Source organism: Coloeus monedula (assembly GCF_965178545.1).
Source record: "Coloeus monedula genome assembly, chromosome: 7".
Lineage (NCBI taxonomy): Eukaryota > Metazoa > Chordata > Aves > Passeriformes > Corvidae > Coloeus > Coloeus monedula.
The window spans coordinates 24,785,255-24,803,750 of record NC_138787.1 but is presented as its reverse complement, the minus strand read 5'-3'; the positions used below and the strand labels follow the sequence as shown (position 1 = coordinate 24,803,750).

Below are 18,496 nucleotides of genomic sequence, written 5' to 3'. Positions count from 1 at the left end.
CTACTGATGTCATCACCTCATTGCCCAGCTGTCAGTCCTTCCTCAGCTACATTTCAAAGCAGATTCCACTTCTCTCAGCTGGTACAGACTGAGGGTAGTGGGAATTGTCACAGTGGTTGTCCATGTGCTCCCTGTAGCACAGAGTTCTTCTCCGACGATGTGGCCAGCCACAGAAAGGAGAGATCTCATGGACTCTGCTGTGGAGTTGTCAGAGGATTCAAACCAGTGCTGAGAACATAGTCAGGACATACCTCCTCATAGAAAGCCAGCGTGCTGAGCTAAGGTCATGGTGTGGGAGGGTCCGAGTTGCTCTGGACATCACAGGAATGAAGAATGGAGAAAGCTGATGTGCTTGAAGAGCTTAAGGAGCACAGTACCCAGCATCTATGCTCTGGAGGACGAGGGTGCCAGATTGGTGATTCTGAAAAAGAGATGGCAGCTCTGGAGATGACATCTACATCCAACAACCCTCTTCCATTAACCCTCATTCTCATCTCTGCACTTCTGCCCAAGCTAGGGCAAACCCTCATGCTTTTCGCTCAGATCCAAATCTATTTCCCCCACCAGTGGCCATTCCCTCAACCTAACTAGATCCCACACCACCTGGGACTATGAAAGCTTTGCTTCCTTTCTGCTGTCAAAGGCTGCGCTGTCTGCTCCTTGACCCCTCTTCCCAAAGCACCATCCTTGTGCTAGGCTCTCCAGTGCCTCAGGCCAGCCGTTCACCCATAAGGCCCTACCCCAGAGCTGCATGAGGGTCTCGGGTCCATAGAAAGGTTGTACTGTTACTACCTCTGCTCTGAGGCTCAGAACAAGCCAAGAGTGGGTAGAGAGTTTGGGAGTGGATTCTCCCTTTTGCACAGGCAGCCTTGACATTGATAGGCAGGGATTCAGCTAACCCACATGGTCTAGAAAATGGGCTGTGCTTCAGCCTGACATATTAAGGACAGGTCATGTCCCCCACCAGAGCACAGACACACTCTGCTACCTTCGGGAAGGGTTGGGGGGTAAAGCAATGACCATGGGCCGGGCTGTCAGCACCACCTCCCCACGGCTGGCTTCGGTCAGGATATTCTGCAGTGTGTTTTTCAGCACGAGCTCCACAAGGTTCCCAACAGCTGGCTGCCTAGAAGGACAGAAGTACAGCAGAGGACAGCTATCAGAAAGAAGATAAAGCAGGCTGCTTGCTGTGACTCCTGCCAGGAATCACCAGGCACAGCAGTGGAGCACACACTGTGTCCTGCACACTGAGACCAATTAACCAAAGGCTTGAGCAATGGGTTGCTGACCCTTGTCCCAGAACTGTCACCAGCTGGTGTCAGGCCCTGACCTTAGACAGAGCTGGGTGACTATAGTTTTACTGGTTTCTCCCTCCAAGCTGTGCTGTAGCTGCTGTTGGTAAATATGCTTGTAGCAGTGTAGAAGGGAGCAGCCACAGCAATAGCAAGGTGGTGAAATACTGCAGTGAAAATAAAAGGTAAGGTAAGCACATATGGCACCCTAATGTCTAATATGGCCTGGACTTCTGGAAAGTAAAGCAGACCTCATTCACTACCAGCATCCTGGCACTGCCCATGGCTCAACCCCAGACACAGTAAACCTTCCCTCCCCACAAACCACATTCAGGAGAGGGTGGCTAGTGGGGCTAGCATCGACTTCCACCCAGACAACACAGAATACACCAGCAGAAATGCTGCAGGGCTGAAGGAGAAATGGACTTCTGGCCAGGCAGTGTGCTGCCATGGCTCTCTTGACTGTGCAGCTCTTGACTTTTATGTGTGAGCTCTTCCTCACCTACTTATGATCTCCTTTTCCCTCAACTGCTTTTGGTGAAAAATCTTGTAAGATTCCAGAAAATGACTGAAAGAGGTTTCCTGACTCATTTTTTTTCTCTCTCCATCCTTCTCAAGGTCAAGATCTGTTGAAGCAGAGACCCTGGAGGAGATCGTGGAGCCCTGTCTACTGTCCTGGAGCTCTGCTGATTTTGCAGACTGGAACTGGAAAAAATATGGAATAGGCTCATCTTGGAGTTTTCTCACTGACTCCTGGAAGTAGCTGTTCTCCAAGAGGCTTCTAGGAAGAGGAAAATAAAGGATGAGTTACAGCGTATCAGCTATCTGTATGACCCAGAGGATTATTACAATACACCACAAACCAGAGGAAACCACTGACTGATGTCAGTGTTTAGTCTGTCCCCTCTTGCTTCTGGGCCTAAGAGAGGCAGCAAGAGGGCTTGAGCCAGTGAAACTACCTCTGTTTCCCCAGTGCTGGTTCTTTACATTTGTGCAGCTCACAAACTGAATAGATGTACCCCAATACAGCCCGTTTCCAAGGTCACAACAGGTAGAGTTCCCTGGTTCCTGGGAACTCTAGAGGGATGGGCTCAGTCCCTGGCTGGGGAGGAAGCTCCTGCCTTGACTGTCACTCCAGGACCCCTGAGTTCATAGTCCCCAAGACAACCTTTGGCAGGTGGATCCCCCATTCTGGCAACAAGGGTGCACAGATTCCTCTAGGATTAGCAGAGGGCTAGCCATGCTGCATGCATTTTCTGGAGGACAGGGGCTTCAAACCAGGTGAGGGTGAAGGAAAATGCACCTGATGACACCTGTGAGTGTGTCAGCCACCATCTCCAGCTCCGGTTTTGAAGCAGCAGCCAGGGACAGCCATTTGGGGTCCATGTCCATCCTGTTTCTGTACCCTTTTCCATCCACAGATTCGCTCTCTGAGGGCTGGGCGCTGAAAGGGCTGGGAAAGGAGGATTTTTTCCATCAGTGGCAGCACTACTGAACCAAACTATCAAAGATCTGCAGCCTCCTGGCACTGCAGCAGTACTTCAGGCAAGCAGTGCAGGCAAGCAGGGGAGGAGTGGGAGCTTTCATATTTGTGACAGGAGCAGGGACACTGTCATAAAAGAGGAACACTGAGCTCTGACAGTTGAGATGGGGAGAGAAACAGGTCATGTCAGCTAATGCTGGGGAAAGCAAGACAGCTCTTACCTAATTTTGAGGTACTGGAGAGGAGCAGAGCAGAGCGCCAAGTTCAGTGCATATCAGAGCATAGGCAGCCCTGGCTCAGATGAACATGCCAATCCAAAAAACCACTATCTCTTACCGGGACAAGAAGTATTTGGGAAAATCCAAGGAGAACTTGCGGAGAAATTCCTCAATAGTGTAGGACCTGGCTGACACATCAAGGTGTAAGACCAAGGGCTTGGGAGGCTCTGGTTTGACCCACACCTGGCTGGCATCTTTGCCCAACAGCAGCCCCCTCTCAAGGTGTCCAGGTGGCTGACTGGGTGTAGGGCGACTTTTAAGAGGGGGTAATGTCTGTTGGAGAGAAAGAAATGGCATGCACATAGTTGGTTCTTTGGCCAAAAGTAGGCTGATATAGGTTTGAGCACAGGCATGAGAACTGAAAGCCCAGCAACCAGAGCCACCAGATCCTGGGTGTCAAAATGATCTTAGCACCACAGTACTGATATCAGGCATGAGCAGCCATAGTGGAAATCAGTTCTGTTCCCTTCTCACTGCCCAGTGTGCCAGCCCCAAGTGTCAACAGGGCTTCAGGGTCTCCCTAAGGTACTTGGGGCTGGTGTACTCCATTGTAGAAGCTCTTGCAAGCACACCGGCAGTACTGTGGGAGAAGTGATGTACATGGATGGAATGCGTGGGGAAACTGCCCAAACCTGAAGAGAAACCAGGAACTGATTCTAGCCACACTACATGGGCCAACTTGGGGTTGCATTACCAGCAGTCAGGTCGGGGGAAGTTTCTTAGAGCAGTGGGTGGGATACCTGGACCAGAAGGACACCACCCAGATCTGGAGAAGCTCTCAGGCATCACAGGACTTCAACGATCTTTGAGACATAGCTGTCCTGCCTCTGGAAATGAGGCCAGGGGCCTTCACTGCTACTTACACAGGCATAGCAGGCTCCAAATAATCACTAGAGGTTAAAACCCCAGAGGACTAAATGAAACTGTTTTTACCTTTCTGCAGGCATCCTTAACGCTCATCCAGAAAATGCCTTTACCTGCATCACTGATCATACCAAACAGCACAGGGCAAACAGTCCAAGCTAGAGTTGCCCTGAGCTGATTACTTCACACAGAACAGTGCAGGGCATGCAAAGGCACTCCACAGGGTCTCAGGAGCACTGCTACAGCCTCCCTGCGATGGCATTCCTGAGATAACAAGCTGCATCTCTGTTGCCTCAATCCTCTCAGGCCCAGCCTCCCCTCAGCTCCCCTAAATCTTCCCACATCTTGGGTTAGCTGGTCCTCCATGAGCCCTGTCATTCCCACAGCACATCCTGCTGATGGCTATGGGTGCTGCTGGCTCTTCCTTTGGGCTCCGGTAATTCTGCAGAGTACTCACTGGGACCTTGTTTCACACCTTCCCACCACTGCTAGAAAAGCTGTTTTACAGCAGTGCATACAGTTGTGCACTTGAGTGGAAACTGAGATGAACCAGGCAAATTGAGCTTTAAAGCTTTCTGTGCATTTAAACCAAGGCAATTCCTGCCTGCAGCTTCTCCTGAGAAACAGAGCACAGCTCGTCTAGAGGTGAGGGAAAAGTTTGCATCACTTTCTCCCAGGGTCCTGCTGCTTTCTGCTGTGACACACAGTCCATTATGGCCCCAGAATGAAACCAGTACAGGTACCAATTGCCCTGTCTTTGTGCATCTTCTCTGCTTATTTGAAACCTTTCCCCCTTTCTCCAGTCATGGGTGCGCATTTGATGCCACTTTCAGTTCCCATTCACCTCAGCTGGAAAGTTACTGGCCACAGAACACAGCCAGACAGTCTGATTCTTCTGGCTCCTCCAAACAGTCTGTCTCCCAAAGCCTTGAAGCTACAAATCCTGCTGTGCTCTCTGTCCAGACTCCCACACTGTGATAACCAGCATCTGCCTCTTTTCTAAAGCAGTCAGTTTGATTCTACCACGAGTGAGACAGGCCTGACTTACCTTGTATTTCCTGATCACAGCTGAGGAGTCAGAAAGATTTTCTGTTTCAGCAGAAACTGATAACCTCTGAAAAAATAAAAATTAAAAAAAAAAAAAAGAAAAGAAGAAGAAGAGGAATTACCATGTAGGAAAGACATGGAGCAGAACAAGACTTTAGGATTTTTTTTAACCTTGTGCCAGCTGAGAGTCAATGATCTCATCCTCCATTCTTCATTCAGGCCACATTCTTACTGCTAGCTACACATTTCTCTCCAGTGTTTATTCGTGGTTAAAAATCCAACTACCGGTTTCCAGAGCCACTGACTTTGTTTTTCCAAAGGCTTCTCATGCACTTCCAAATTTCAGATGGTCACTAGCAATTTCAGAGTTTGTAAGATGATTCTTGGCTTGAAAACAAGATCTCATTTTCCACTAACTACAGATCAGCTTTGAGGTCTTTAACAGATCAGAGCCTCATGTCCTCTTAACAGCTTGCCTAGGTTTTCCTAAAGAATTGTCAACACTGGCTGCTGTTTCTTGAGTCAAGCTAAGCTGGTGCAGGGTTTTGAGAGCACTTACCACTGAAGGTGATGTTAGCTTCCTTTTAGTCCCAAGGTCCTTCTCTGTGATGGTGAATTCCACAGCCCGCCGTTCCTTCTCCTCTTCCCACTTGTGCAGGTCCCTCTCATACTGAACCAGGGACTCCTGGATGTACACCTATGAAGCAAACCATAACTGAAGAGAGCAGGGCTAGAAAAGAGTTGCAAATAACAGTTTCTGGCTCAAGTCCATGCCTGTTTCTCCCCTTCAGGAGGAACCCACTTGCTTTTCATGTATTCCAGTGGCAGGAAGAGGAAAAAACAGTGGTATTTAAAGACTCAGATGGAGAAGATATACTCTTTTGCCAAAGAAAACTTGGAAGGTGTCCAGGGGGACACTACTGTTAGTCTGTGTCCCCAATAATATTAAAGCAGTGAGACTTGTCTTTTACAGATATCAAGTCTTTGGCATCCACTGAAAGCCACTCCCATTCAAACCATCACTTCTTGTGTAATTAGCAGCTGGGTTCCCCTCACAAAGCCATACATTGCACACTTACACTTCATCTAGTGAGCCACACAGACAGAAAGACACTTAAAGCATCAGGAAGGATGAAGCTAAGTGTCTTCAGGAATGAGAAGTGTGTATCAAAGGCGGCTTCCTTCAGCTGGAAGCAGCAGGCAGCTGATTGCTGGGGTCAGCCATTTGGGAACCACAATAACATGGCCACGTCATGGTAATACACAGGTACCTCTCGGGTCTCACCTCACACACCAGATTTATTCTGCAGAGGGAGGGCTTCCTTGTAGGTTGTAGGGTGATGAAGCAGGGGGTACTCTCTCCAGGCTGCACAACCCCTGACTTTGGAGTAATCTCCAACATGTGGGCCTAGGGGCAGGGGGAGGAGAATAAAATTAAAAAAAAAAAAAACCCAGAAAACCCCCCAGAGCAGCTATGTCACTGTCCTGGGACCTTCCTGTGTGCTTTCTCTTTGCAGGAAATACACCTGTCCTTCTCAGAGGTATGTGGCATGAGAGAGATGCAGTGGACATATTCTAAGAACAAACATGGCCTTTGCTGGTGGACAGAGTCCTGAGGTTTGTTATTGCATTCTGTAGGTCCAGCTTCATGTAACCTCACCAAAGTATTCAGATTTCCCTTCTGAATTCCTGTCGTTCTCCCTGTCCTAACCCTTGCCTTCACTTCACTTTTCCTTTCATCATCTAGTAGAAAGCCAATTCCCTAGAATCCATGTTTCTTGTTGAGAATGGAGTTGTAAGGTCCTTTCATGGCACAATATAGATGGGCAGGAAGGCTGTAGATCAAAGAGGACTCACCTTTTCTTTACAGCAGCTTATGTGCCAGGCAAACACAACTGCCGTGTTCTTCAAGATATTGTTGAGAAAGACAAGTTGATCAGCTTTGGTGCAGTCTGGGATATTTCCAAGGCAAATCCTGTGATGGGACAAAGTGGCTGCCTGCAGGAAGCAAGGAGAAACCAGAAGGAACAGCAGGGAAGGATGATGGGATCTAGCCATTGGGGAAGGGCAGTCACACAGGCATCTCTAAATTATCCAGCAATTCACAGGTAATATCAACCAAGTATCTGTAATATAACAACTTGAGGGAGTGTAACAGTTTTTTGCTCTGGTTACAATGACTTGACCTCAAAAGGCCAGCTCTGTTGCAGTGGGATTGAGTGTGCAATGAGTAGGACAACACTGGTGCTGGACAGGAGAGGATCTCAGGAGCACAGAGGACCAGTAACACTCCGATTCTCTCTTCAGCACTTGCGGTTCAGGCCTTTTCCTACTTCAGCTGAGAAACGTGAAGTGTGTGCTTGTGCAAAATCCCTATCAACCTGACTGAGTTTTTGAAATTGATCCCTAATACACTTTGCTACTAGTATGCTACTAGTTTGTCTCATTCTCCAGACACAGTGCAATCTCTAGTTAAGTAATCATTAGAGAAAGAAACTTGATTCAGACAACAGAGCCTTGCGGAATGCCATCTTCATTGTCAGACTGAGACAGTTTTCAATCATCTTCTCTTTGCTGTTCTCCGGAATATAATCACCCTGCTGGAAGCCAAAGAGCCCAAGGAGCTGTGGCTGGCTCCAAGGAAGGCATGCTAATGTCACACAGGATGAATCTTTACCTGGCAGGAGGATGCCTCTCTGCTATGTCATTCACTGTGCTTGGATCTGTGGGTGAGTTTAACAACAGATTGTCCAGGCTGGCAGGCCAGCACTAGCCAGGACAGACAAGCTCCTGCTGAGCCAGCAGCAGGTCAAACAAGTGCATTCCTCTGCACGTGCCTGAAAAGGTGACCATCCTGCAGTCAGCACACAAGTTATGAATCATCTGAGTTTGGCTGGGAAATGGTGGCAGCCAAGCCCTGACAGGGTATGTCAGGAGTATAAATAATGGTCTTTTCGAGAATGACTTAGCAAAGAAAAAGGTGGTGTAGATGCATACGAGAAAGACACCTGTGATGGGAGGTAACTTCTAAGAAAAAAATCAGTACATGAAGAAACCCTAAACCCATTTTTGTTCTAATGGCTATGGAAGTGACAAGCTGGAAGGAAGACACCTTTCAGCTTCCATGAGTTAAGCTCTAGATCACCTGCTGGAAGGGAAATATCTTGCTCTATCTCATGGCAAATGAATTCTCCTGCAACACAGGCTACTGCAAGATGGGGCCAGTTGTATATTTCAATCTCTCTCACACATTCCTGGACTGATCATATTGCTCATATCCCACACCTGGACTTACCTGCCCAGGCACAGTTAGTTTGGCAGAACCTGAATAGTCTGCAGAAGAAACAAATTGGCTGGATGTGTCAGTCTTTTGTACAGTATTTGGATTGTAGCCTACTCCCTGGAAAGTGACAGGGGTCGACTCACCCTCCAGGATGTGGATGGGAACATCAACCTGCCTTGGACAAAATAAAAGTTTTAAGTCCAGAGTCATCTTTTGGAGACATGTGCAATAAGCCAGCATACTTGCAAATGGACTGGTCTAAATACACCCCGTGCATGGATAAAGACAAATCCAGTCTCTTTTGCTCTTTCAGGCCGTGGCCTTTCCTGCTAGCCCAGGAAAGCTGGTTAAGTAGTCAATTAGCCAGTTACAGTATGAGATGGACAGAGACTTCCTTTTGGAGCAAAGGTTGGAGTTTCTAAAATTAAATTTATTTATTATTCCATGCATTCACCACAGACTAGACCAATAAGTAGTGCTCCAGCTCTGGCCCTGCCTGCTTGCTGCAGCCCAGGACACAGATCTTTGGGAAGGCTGTTTCCAGAGGTTTGCAGCAGCATACACTGCAACAATGGAAGGCACTGACTTCAGTCTCTTTGGTGCGAAATTTTGGAGGCCAACAATTAACCAGAAATCTGAACAGATACTATTGATATCCCCAGTTACTGTTTGATCCTTGAAAAATATATACTGGGATGACTCTGGTTGTGGAAGATATCTCTTCTTGGGAAGAAAAAACTTTTGAGACAGCAATTTATCTGCTCCATTTCCAGACCAGACCAGCCACTCATTTGCTTTCAAGACTCTGTTTCTTGGAGGAATAGAGCTCAATTCAGCCGTAGCATGACAAGGACCAACCATCAGTAAGAAACCTAAGGAATTTTAGGTCAACAACAGAATCTTTCAGTCATAAGGAGGGTCTTACCGAGTATGTTTTAGCTTCCAGTGGAGAGAAGATCCACTCAATGTGGCCTGTTTCACCAGGGGGAATTTCTCCTCTAGGAGTTAGGCAGACAAACACAGGATGCCGAAAATTCTTCTCCTGTATCTTCACAATGTTGTCCAGCTGAACCTCAAATGTCACAGGCATGGAGCCACCATTGTAGAGTTTATAAATCTGAAGTGAGTCAGAAAGAGCAGTGCTTATTATACCAGGTACAAGTTAAACTAGTTAACGCTTCACAGAGGATGCTGATAAGCATTAATATTTAATTAATCAGCTTATCTCCTAAGAATAAGGAGACCTCATAGTGTCCAGATTTAACACTGAGGCTCTGATAGGCAGCTGTGCTGAAGGTTTATCACCACACATGTACACTGATAACCAAAGTGCCTCTCCAAATGGTGCCCTGCCAATTCACAGTAGGGGGAAATGAATACAAATTAACTAAAGGGATCACTGTAAAGTGGATTACTTAAAATGCAAAACCACTTGTATTAAAGTGATCTTAATTCAATTTAGACTTGTTCATTTCCCAAGTAAATTAGACAGAACAGAATCAAGACTGCCTTTTTGCTGAATAAGTGTTTAAGGAAGTTAAATTAATTTACTAAAAACTAATTAGGATTTATTTCCAGAGTACTTGGAATGGCTAGGCAAGTTTTCACTCAGACCCAATGCAAGAGAATAAGTGAACAGCCCAACATGCCTCATAAGCATTCTGATTAGAGTGAACACCAAATCTTGTCAAACTGGAGATGGTGAGAAGTACTTTCCCTGCTGCCATCCCAGCCACTATTTCCAGACTCTGCCTAGAACTATCCTCAAAGTTCTCCTGGGATGCTTTCCTGTGGAGGCCATTCCATTTCCTGAGAATTGCCTCAGACACTGCCTGTCCGTGGGATACAATAGTACTAGCTCCTTCCCTATACTTGCTGCTGGGTTTGGCTCCAAGATGCTCACCTGTATGGGGGGGTGGGAGCCTCCAACAGCAATGGGTGCGAAGTGGTGCTTATTGGATGCAAAATGAACGTACCGCTGGTTGCGTTCCACTGTCACACTGCTGAAGGTCAGCTGCAGTGGAAAGAAATGCAGTCACTTTCTCAAAGGGCCTTGGTCCCATCACTAAAAACTGCACAAGGACTCTGAAGTACTTTGCAAGCTGAAGGCCACACAGTTACAGACTTAAATTTGTAATACCAGGATAGCGTGTCCTAAGAAAAAAAATCAAGGAGATGGAGAACCTACTCAAGATTTTCTCTGAAAGGTTCTCTTCTTGTATCAGAAAGACTCTACTTTTCTCTCTGTTATGCCAGGCATCAGCATCAGTGCTTTTCCATGCAAGTGTATGGTGGAAATTCTCCATGAATGAAAGTGTACATAGCAGAGTGTGCAGCTGTCACAGCCAAATACTTTGGAAAGACAGGATTTAGGTAAGTAATGGCCTTGTCTTGGAAAGGACCATCTGGATGTCTTCTGGAGTGCTCCAAGAATGTGTCTAACAGTCCAAAAGCTAGAAGCAAGTCCAAAAGCAAGAAAATCCCAGCTGAACTTTAAGTGATCAACTCATGATCAAGAGTAGCCTGTTAGCAAAGCAGCTGCCAGGCACTCCAAGCAAAGCGGAGAGATTTATGGAGCTATTTCATAGGAAGGATTTTGCATTTGCATTTTTGCACAGGCTCCTGCATTTTGAGAAAACTGCAATCAGGCTGAAGATGCACCGATGATGCACTGTTTTCTGCAGGATCACCCCAAAGTACCCCTGAGCTGTCTGCTTTGGGGTAGAGGCTGCAAAGCAGTCACCTAGTAAGTAATGTCTCTACATGGGCCAACAGGACCCAAGTTGCTGCAATTCACAATATGTTAAGCCTAAAGCATGGCTGTTTTTCAAATGCATGTGTAAAAGACAAAGATAGACACCTGCAGGAGATACTATATCAGCTGCTTTAAAAAGAGCAGAGAATGACAACTCCTTCTATAAAACCCATTCCAGTTCAGATGAGGAGGGAGCAAAGAACTAGAAATACAATGTTAGCAAGGTCCCACATGGGATCTTATCAAAGCACTACATGAGCATTCAGCCTCCTGAGAATCACAGTTTGCCAGATGGAGTGAAAGCAGGAGGAAGACAAAAGCTTTGCTTTCAAACTTCAAGGGAAAAAGGGCTAGGAACCTCCCTGAGCTTTGGGAGTGAAACACCCATTTATATAAATTCAGTCAAAAAGCCATCTTGGATTCTGACAGACCAGAACTGCTGAGGAAAAATTATCATCAGTTTCCATTTGACACAGGATATGACATTTAGAGGATTAGCAGTTAAAGAGAGGCAAATGGACAAAAGCAAAGACCTGCTACAATCAATTCTCCTTCTGGAGTGCATAGACTTCATCCCACAGTGAAGACTTAACAGCATAAGAGGGGCGCCAGGGGATGCCAGATTCCTCAGGGAGGACAGCTGCCTGCAGAACCCGTGCTGCAGGTGATAACATCTCAGAATACCTAACTAGCAGCTATGAAGTGAAGTGCAAACACTTGCAGTTTATAGAACCTATGTGCTCAAGGATTCTCCTTGTGATCCAGCCCTTCTCTCCAGCAAGTTCTGTGAACCAGCCTACCTCATCCTGCAACACATGCAGCTGGCTGGGCTTTTCCTACTAAAACTGCTCAGGGCTGCAAGTTCTGCCTAGCCAAATGATCTCAGAGCTCTGAGAACAAGCAGTCTTACAGGTGAAGAGGCAAAGGACAATCTGTGAAAGCATTTGGCAGTGGAAGGCCTTGTTTCCCTACTGCACAAGGAATTGGGTAACACACACGTCCCACAGAAGTCTCCTCCTACAGCCAGAAGAAATTACAAATGAGAAATCAGTTTGGGTCCTTTAGAGTACCTGTAAATCATCAGAGGACTAAAAATTGGCCACTGAATGGCAAAGGAAGAACAGAGAAGGAGCTTCTCCTGAAAATGAAGTAGACAGGCTCTGTTGGGGAAAGAGAGGAGCAGGAGGTCAAAATCTATCCATGCGGGTAAAGTCATCACAGAAGTCAATTTAAACCCAAAGAAAACGCAGACAATGGCTTGCAGGTGGCTAACATCACTGCTCTGAAGCCAAGTAGTTTGGAATCTGACCGAGTAACCAGGCAATACCCCAGCCCAATGGTCTCCTCTGTTTATTGTTCCTTTCTGAAATTTCCAAAGCTTAACTTTTCAGATGACATTACAGCATTTGCTTCCCTTAAGGTTAGCATATGTTCTGCACATTTCACCAGAATCACAGGTGAAGATTTGCTCAGCCCTGGAATGTGAGCACACTTAGGGCTGTTTCTGCCACAGGAGCTGGAAACTCTGTGCACTTCATGCCATGACTGCAAGGAAAGCAGGCACACTGTGTTCAGTCCCACAGCTGCCCTCTTTGCAGAAGCATCTCCCACTCCTATTTTTCAATGTCAGCAGTTCAGTACTGGCACTGCATCTCTGCAGGTTGCAACCACCTGCACTGCTCCATGCCTCTGGACTGGCTTCTACAGCTCCTATTGCCAGAGCTCAAATGCACCAAGGGATCTTTTCATCCCCATGCTTTTCCAGCCCCTTCTGCAAGGATAGCATGACAGAGGGTGGTGGCCTCCGGTAGCCACCAAAGCCAGTGGCTATATGGCAAGAGAGGATGTATGCCCTATAGGCTTCTCCAAAGCCTCTTCCCTCACTGGCCAGCTAGTGAAAGGCTCATAGCCACTCTCAGGATTGTGCCAGGCAGGCAGAGCACAGGGAGCCCATCCAAGGGCTTTGAGGGAAGGCACAGTTAAGCCACTGTTTGAACAGCTTGGTGAAAGGGTTGGATTTTCAGCTGACAACAGTCCTGAAAGAAAAGAAAAATAAAAGAGATGTGTGAACACAATGGTCTCATAGGAAACTTCAGAGACAGACAGGAAGGCTCAGCCGGGCATGACTGGTGCCTGGCAGAGCACAAGGTGACTTTGACTCTAACTGACAGTTTGAGAGAGGGGGAGAGAGGGAAATTAGTTTCAAGCCTGAGGAAATGCTCAGGGAAAACACACCGCTGTCACTGTCAGCTCTGGGATGCTTTAGAAAGCAGCAAAGCAGGAAGAATGAGTAAGAATCTCCTCCACCATTGGTAGGAGAAATAAGTGGGTGGACAAAGGCTGCAGCCAACCAGGAACGCAGGGAGTACCCTCTGGGCTTGGGGAAGCAGCTGACCCTAGAGCTGGAAGATGCTCTGCCACTCTGTTCATTCCCAAACTACCATCACAACAGGTGGTATATTTGGAGAAAAGCACATTTCAGGGGGTGTTGAAGAGCATAGAGAGTTGATGAGATGGAGAGATTCAGGAAAGCTGCACATGAGAGAAGCAGGATGGGCTGCAGATCTGAACTCCAGCCACATTGCATGGAACAACTCACAGTGACGCAGATGAAATGAGGGCAAGCATGCACAGGGATCTTGACCATGAGTTACACCAGAGTGTGAAAAATATGCAGGGACTGTAAAACCTGGGAAGGCTGTTTTGGGCTTGGAGTTGTCTTGAAGGAAGAAGCAATTCTGCACTAACACCACTAACAAAATACAAAGGTTAATAATAAATAAAACCCAGTCCTCTTGCTGAAGGACCCAACAGATGGTCCAAGGACCGTTCTGCTAGTCCACTGCCCATATCACACTGTGCTGGAACCACAAGTTTGTCAGAATATTGGTTTTATGTCTCTGCTTGGCCCTCTGTTACTGCCTGGGCAGTGCAAATTCCAGGGGAAGGCCACAGCCCCCTGTATGTTATGCAGCTTCTGGGGAAAACACCTCATAACTCAGTTCCTACCTGCTGTTGTTCTGCAGTTGGAAGGAAGGGACACCTGCTATCTTACCAGAATCTCATGGCCATAGGAAATCTTCAGCAGGACAGGGAGGCGATCAGTGCCAATGAAATCATGTCTAGCAGTGAAAGAGGAGAGAGAGGAAAACAGTAGAAATCAATTTTGTGCCCAGGATGACAGAGTCAGTCACACAGAACATTAGAGACAATTCACTTCCCAGCTAAAGAGTCACTGTTGCGTAAGGGCCCGGGGGGAGGTGGGGGGGAACCCAGTTGTGTTTGGGTGGGAATGAGTGATACAATGTTGATTTTAGTCATACACCTATTTAGGGACCCAAGTTTCTAGGCCAAAAAAATGCCAGTACTCCTCAGATATGGTCTGCTTTGAAAGGGAAAGTGTTCAGCTTTCTTCGTACCTTCTGCAGGCATACAAGGGCTAGCAGCTCTAGCTGATGACAAAAATAAAAATATCACTACATAATCAAAAGCACAGCAAGTGCAGCATCTTGTTCATTTCCTCAACTGTCAAGTCAAGGAAGACCAGTGTCCCCAGCATGTCACACTAAATGCCTTTTGCACTGCAGTGTTAAAGGACATTAAAACATTCTCCTGAGGAAGTCAAGCTCTGTGGGGTCCAGAAACTGGACCTGCTCAGGAACTTTCTATTTTCCCAGCCTCTGCTGTGGAACATATAAAGGGGAAGGAAAATCTGGCATGGAAACTCAGGGGACTGACAGCATGTGTTGTTCTGGCACTTAGCATGAAGCTCTGAAGAACAGGTACTTGTCATCACCTGTGTGAGAGCTGGACAGATTTCTCCTGCCCTGGGAGAAGTGTTCCTGACTTTGGGGAAACACTGAAGAGCTGGTTATCCTGAATTCTCATCTGGTGCAGCTCCTGGGGGGTAAAGTCAGTGTCTTCTGCCCAGTGCTCCATGTCCATCTTCTGATCAGAAGGAAACAAGAAGGCCCTAGGGAACAAATCAGCTGGTCAGCAACAAGGACATGCAACTTCCCCAGGGCCATGGTCAGCATATTCAATCCAAATGGGCTTAGCCCAGATGGTGGCCACATCACATTTCATCAGGTCTGATCTGCAGCTCTTTGATTGCTTCCCCACCCAGACTCACCAAGAGATCTCAGCTGCAGCTGTGCCTACAAACCCCACCCTGTCAATATGCAAACGTCTCACAGCCCTTTGAGCACTTACAGAGCCCCAGAAAGAAGGCTGAGCTCCAGGGAGCACTGCTTACCAGTCCACAGGTACCACACCCTTGTTCTCCAGCAGAAGCCTCGCAATGGTAGGCTCTGAGCCTACCGGGGCAGACCCAAAGTCAAAGTCCAGCAGGAGAGGGGTGTACACTGGAGGGATCAAGCATGTGCTGGTCACAGGAGAGAAAGAAGATATTAAACTGAAACAGGAGGAAGGGTCATCAGGGCATGACAGGGGAAAGGTCATTCTATACTGGCTGTCTTCCTTATAATTCTTGTCTGACCTTCTATTCCTGGCCCTTTTGAGAGAAAGGATACTGGGCATAAGGCAGACCTTCTGATTTTCTTTTAAAAATCTTTTATACAGGTCTAATGAGAGTGAGTGACAAAAGAGAGTTCTTCTTATCCTGAAGTGTCTCTTTAGCTCCCCAAGACAAGGAAGTCACTGACATACAGGCCCAATGGAGGGCCACCAAAATGGCTGAGAGCTGGAACACACTGGCCAGGCTGGATGGGGCTCTGAGCAACTTGGTCTAGTGGAAGGCACCCCTGCCCATGGCAGAAGTGTTGGAACTAGACGATCTCCAAGGTCCTTTTCAACCCAAATTATTCTATGATTACAAGGAGCAACTAAGAGACCTGGATTTGTTCAGCCTTATGAAGCAAGGGCTCAGCGATGGCAACCACACAATTTGCAATACAAGATACTCTGATGAGATGCTAGGAAAAAGGTTTTACCATGGAAATGGTTAAGCAGGAGCTCAGACAAGCTGTGGTTTCTTTGTCCTCAGAGATTCAGCACTGAACTGAATAAGGCCCTAGCCAACCTGATCTATATGTCCTGGCTTTGGGCAAGGGGCTACACCAGAGACTTTTGGAGGTCGATTGCAATTAAATTATTCTCTGTTTCTGTGACTCCTTTCTAGGGAGCTTAAGCAAAGAAGTGGAGGTGAGCAACTGCCTACAGCAGCTAGGATGGAATAACAGGGTGCCACGCAGCAGGGAGCTGCAACACATGCCAATAAGCATCTCCATCTGGCTCATGCAAGGGACTCAAAGACCCTCTGAGCCATTCCCTCATCTTACCTGTGCCTTGTGGGAACTCTGTAGGTGAGCTCGCCAGGAGTTGGGTCTCGCTCCAAGTATTCATTCAGTGTGTCCAAGGAGAAGAGCTTCCAGATGTGCAACTTGCTGGCACTCCCTGTTATAGTGGCATCTGTGATGCGCAAAGTTGGGTAGGTGCCTGTTGCTACAATGCAGCAGAGGGGCTGCTGCTTCTCTTTCGTGCTTGCAAGATCTGCAGCTTGGGAGAGAAAGAAACACCAAAAAGTAGTCATGCACCATTAGGGGGCTGCTGCCTGGGTCATTTTGACTGCAGCAAAGGGGAAAGAGGCCCTACCAAGACCAAAGAAAGAAACAATGGGCCTTTGTATGTAGTCTTTTCTTTGGCAGCTTCTCAAAACCCCTAAACCACTGACTTCTAGTTGTACCTTGACTTCTGCATTTAGACATCACCAAAAGAATATGAATATGATCCTTTTCAACAGTGTCTTTACACAATTGAGTTCTGCGCTATGTGAAAAAAAACCTTTTTTGATTTAAGCCTACAGCCTAATTATTTATGAAGTACCCCTTGTTTTCACACTGAAAAATCATAAACAGTTATTTATATCTTGTCTTCTCCCTATCATTCATATGACATTACATTTTTCACTTTCCAAGCTGAAAACTCCTTGTCTGGCTAGTCTCTTCTTTTACAAACACTGTCCCTCACCTCTGAACATCCCAAAACATCCATCTCACCTGTGGGTGTGCAAGTAGCATATTTGATTGACCAGGTGTAATGCAGTCGACGAGCTGGCCTTACTTTTATTCGGACAAAAGCTTTTGATCTTGCTAAGATTGTTCCTCTCGAGTGTTCCAGCTCTAGAGCTGTAGGATACGAGAGATGGCATGAGCTCTTGGCATCACTGTCTCTTACACCACAAATGTGGTGGCACACAGATCCCTAAGTCTACTTGCACTCCAGCCACTGCCACCCCTTGTCTAATTGTTAGGATTAGCTTCAGGTTTTGAACTTGGGATTCCCAGACTACCACTGCAGGCAGCTCATTGGGAGTACCCAGATTGCCTTTGGGCAGCAAAGAATAGGGAACTTCCCCACAGGAGGTCCTCTAGAAAGGTGGCACCACCATTTTTTCTGGTAAGGTCCTTTATTTAATTTCCTTCTCTGCTGGGAAATTGCATCTTATTTCAAGGTCCAGATTGGTCTAACTTCAGTTGTCAGACTCCGGATTATTGTTTTTCCAGCAAGATAGAAGAGTCATTTCCTATGCAAAGGAGCAGACAGCTTGAGGTTTGAGAGAATCAGTGCAAGCAAGCCAGTAATCACTCCAACCTCCGAGTTCATTCTAGATTGATTTTGGAGAAAAGAGAGGAAAGCTAAGGTCCTGTCCCATGCTAATTCCTTTACAGTACCCAGTGGATCGCTGCGGACCTCCTCAGGGTTATGGGGCCCTGTGATGAATTGTTCCACACTGAGGATGTAATTCAGAGTACAGATCCCATCATTTAGCAGTACAATGCTGCAGCTTTGTTGACCACCAACTAGAACATTTCCAAGGTCCAGATGCTCCTTTTGTGCCTGGAATACAAACCCACCGTGCTGAGGTCACTTTAACGTGTCAAGCATAGTAGTTGAGTGTAGCCACCACTTATCTCACCACGTGCTGATCCCTTGGCACGTGCAGTGCAGTGCAAAGGGCTCCCTGCTTTGTGTAGGACCTGGCATGCCCTGATAGAATCATTAAGGTTAGGAAAGATCTCTGCGATCACTGAGTCTACCCATTGACCTCACACTGCCAAGTCCACCACTAACCCATGTCCCTGAGTGCCACATCTACATGTCTTTTAAATACTTCCAGAAATGATGACTCAACCAATTCTTTGGGCAGCCCATTCCAATGAGTGACAACCCCTTTCCTAAAGAAATTTTTCCAAGTATCCAATCTAAACGTCTCCTGGTGCAATTTGAGGTCATTTTCTCTTGCCTTTTGCTTATTACTTGGGAGAAGAGACCAACACCCACTTTGCTACAAACTCCTTTTGGGTAGTTGGAGCACAATAAAATGTGGAACAGGTCTGCAAGGGACTCGATCCCTCTTCCAAATGCTTTCTCCTACTGTTTTTTAGGGTGTTTGCTGGGTTGGATGTAGCTTATTCAGGGCTGTGAGACCACTAGCTGACCAGCTGCACTTGGGCCAAGGATGAGAGATATTTG

General features: G+C 46.9%; 1 protein-coding gene across 1 annotated transcript in view; it reads right to left on the bottom strand.

The window, feature by feature from the left end:
- Window positions 1-321: 321 nt before the first annotated feature.
- Window positions 322-18,496, bottom strand: part of CFAP65 (cilia and flagella associated protein 65) — a gene marked incomplete at its 5' end in the record, with an annotated part of 30,948 nt that continues 12,773 nt past the window's right edge. The window contains 18 exons of the mRNA XM_082284589.1: window positions 322-421; window positions 989-1,126; window positions 1,795-2,073; window positions 2,596-2,745; window positions 3,112-3,326; window positions 4,966-5,031; window positions 5,524-5,661; window positions 6,250-6,369; window positions 6,822-6,962; window positions 8,260-8,418; window positions 9,173-9,364; window positions 10,151-10,261; window positions 14,058-14,124; window positions 14,799-14,975; window positions 15,258-15,386; window positions 16,303-16,519; window positions 17,020-17,148; window positions 17,695-17,860. Coding sequence (XP_082140715.1) covers window positions 385-421; window positions 989-1,126; window positions 1,795-2,073; window positions 2,596-2,745; window positions 3,112-3,326; window positions 4,966-5,031; window positions 5,524-5,661; window positions 6,250-6,369; window positions 6,822-6,962; window positions 8,260-8,418; window positions 9,173-9,364; window positions 10,151-10,261; window positions 14,058-14,124; window positions 14,799-14,975; window positions 15,258-15,386; window positions 16,303-16,519; window positions 17,020-17,148; window positions 17,695-17,860 — 2,631 coding nt within the window. The 3' untranslated portion in view covers window positions 322-384. The remainder of the gene's footprint in view (window positions 422-988; window positions 1,127-1,794; window positions 2,074-2,595; window positions 2,746-3,111; window positions 3,327-4,965; window positions 5,032-5,523; window positions 5,662-6,249; window positions 6,370-6,821; window positions 6,963-8,259; window positions 8,419-9,172; window positions 9,365-10,150; window positions 10,262-14,057; window positions 14,125-14,798; window positions 14,976-15,257; window positions 15,387-16,302; window positions 16,520-17,019; window positions 17,149-17,694; window positions 17,861-18,496) is intronic.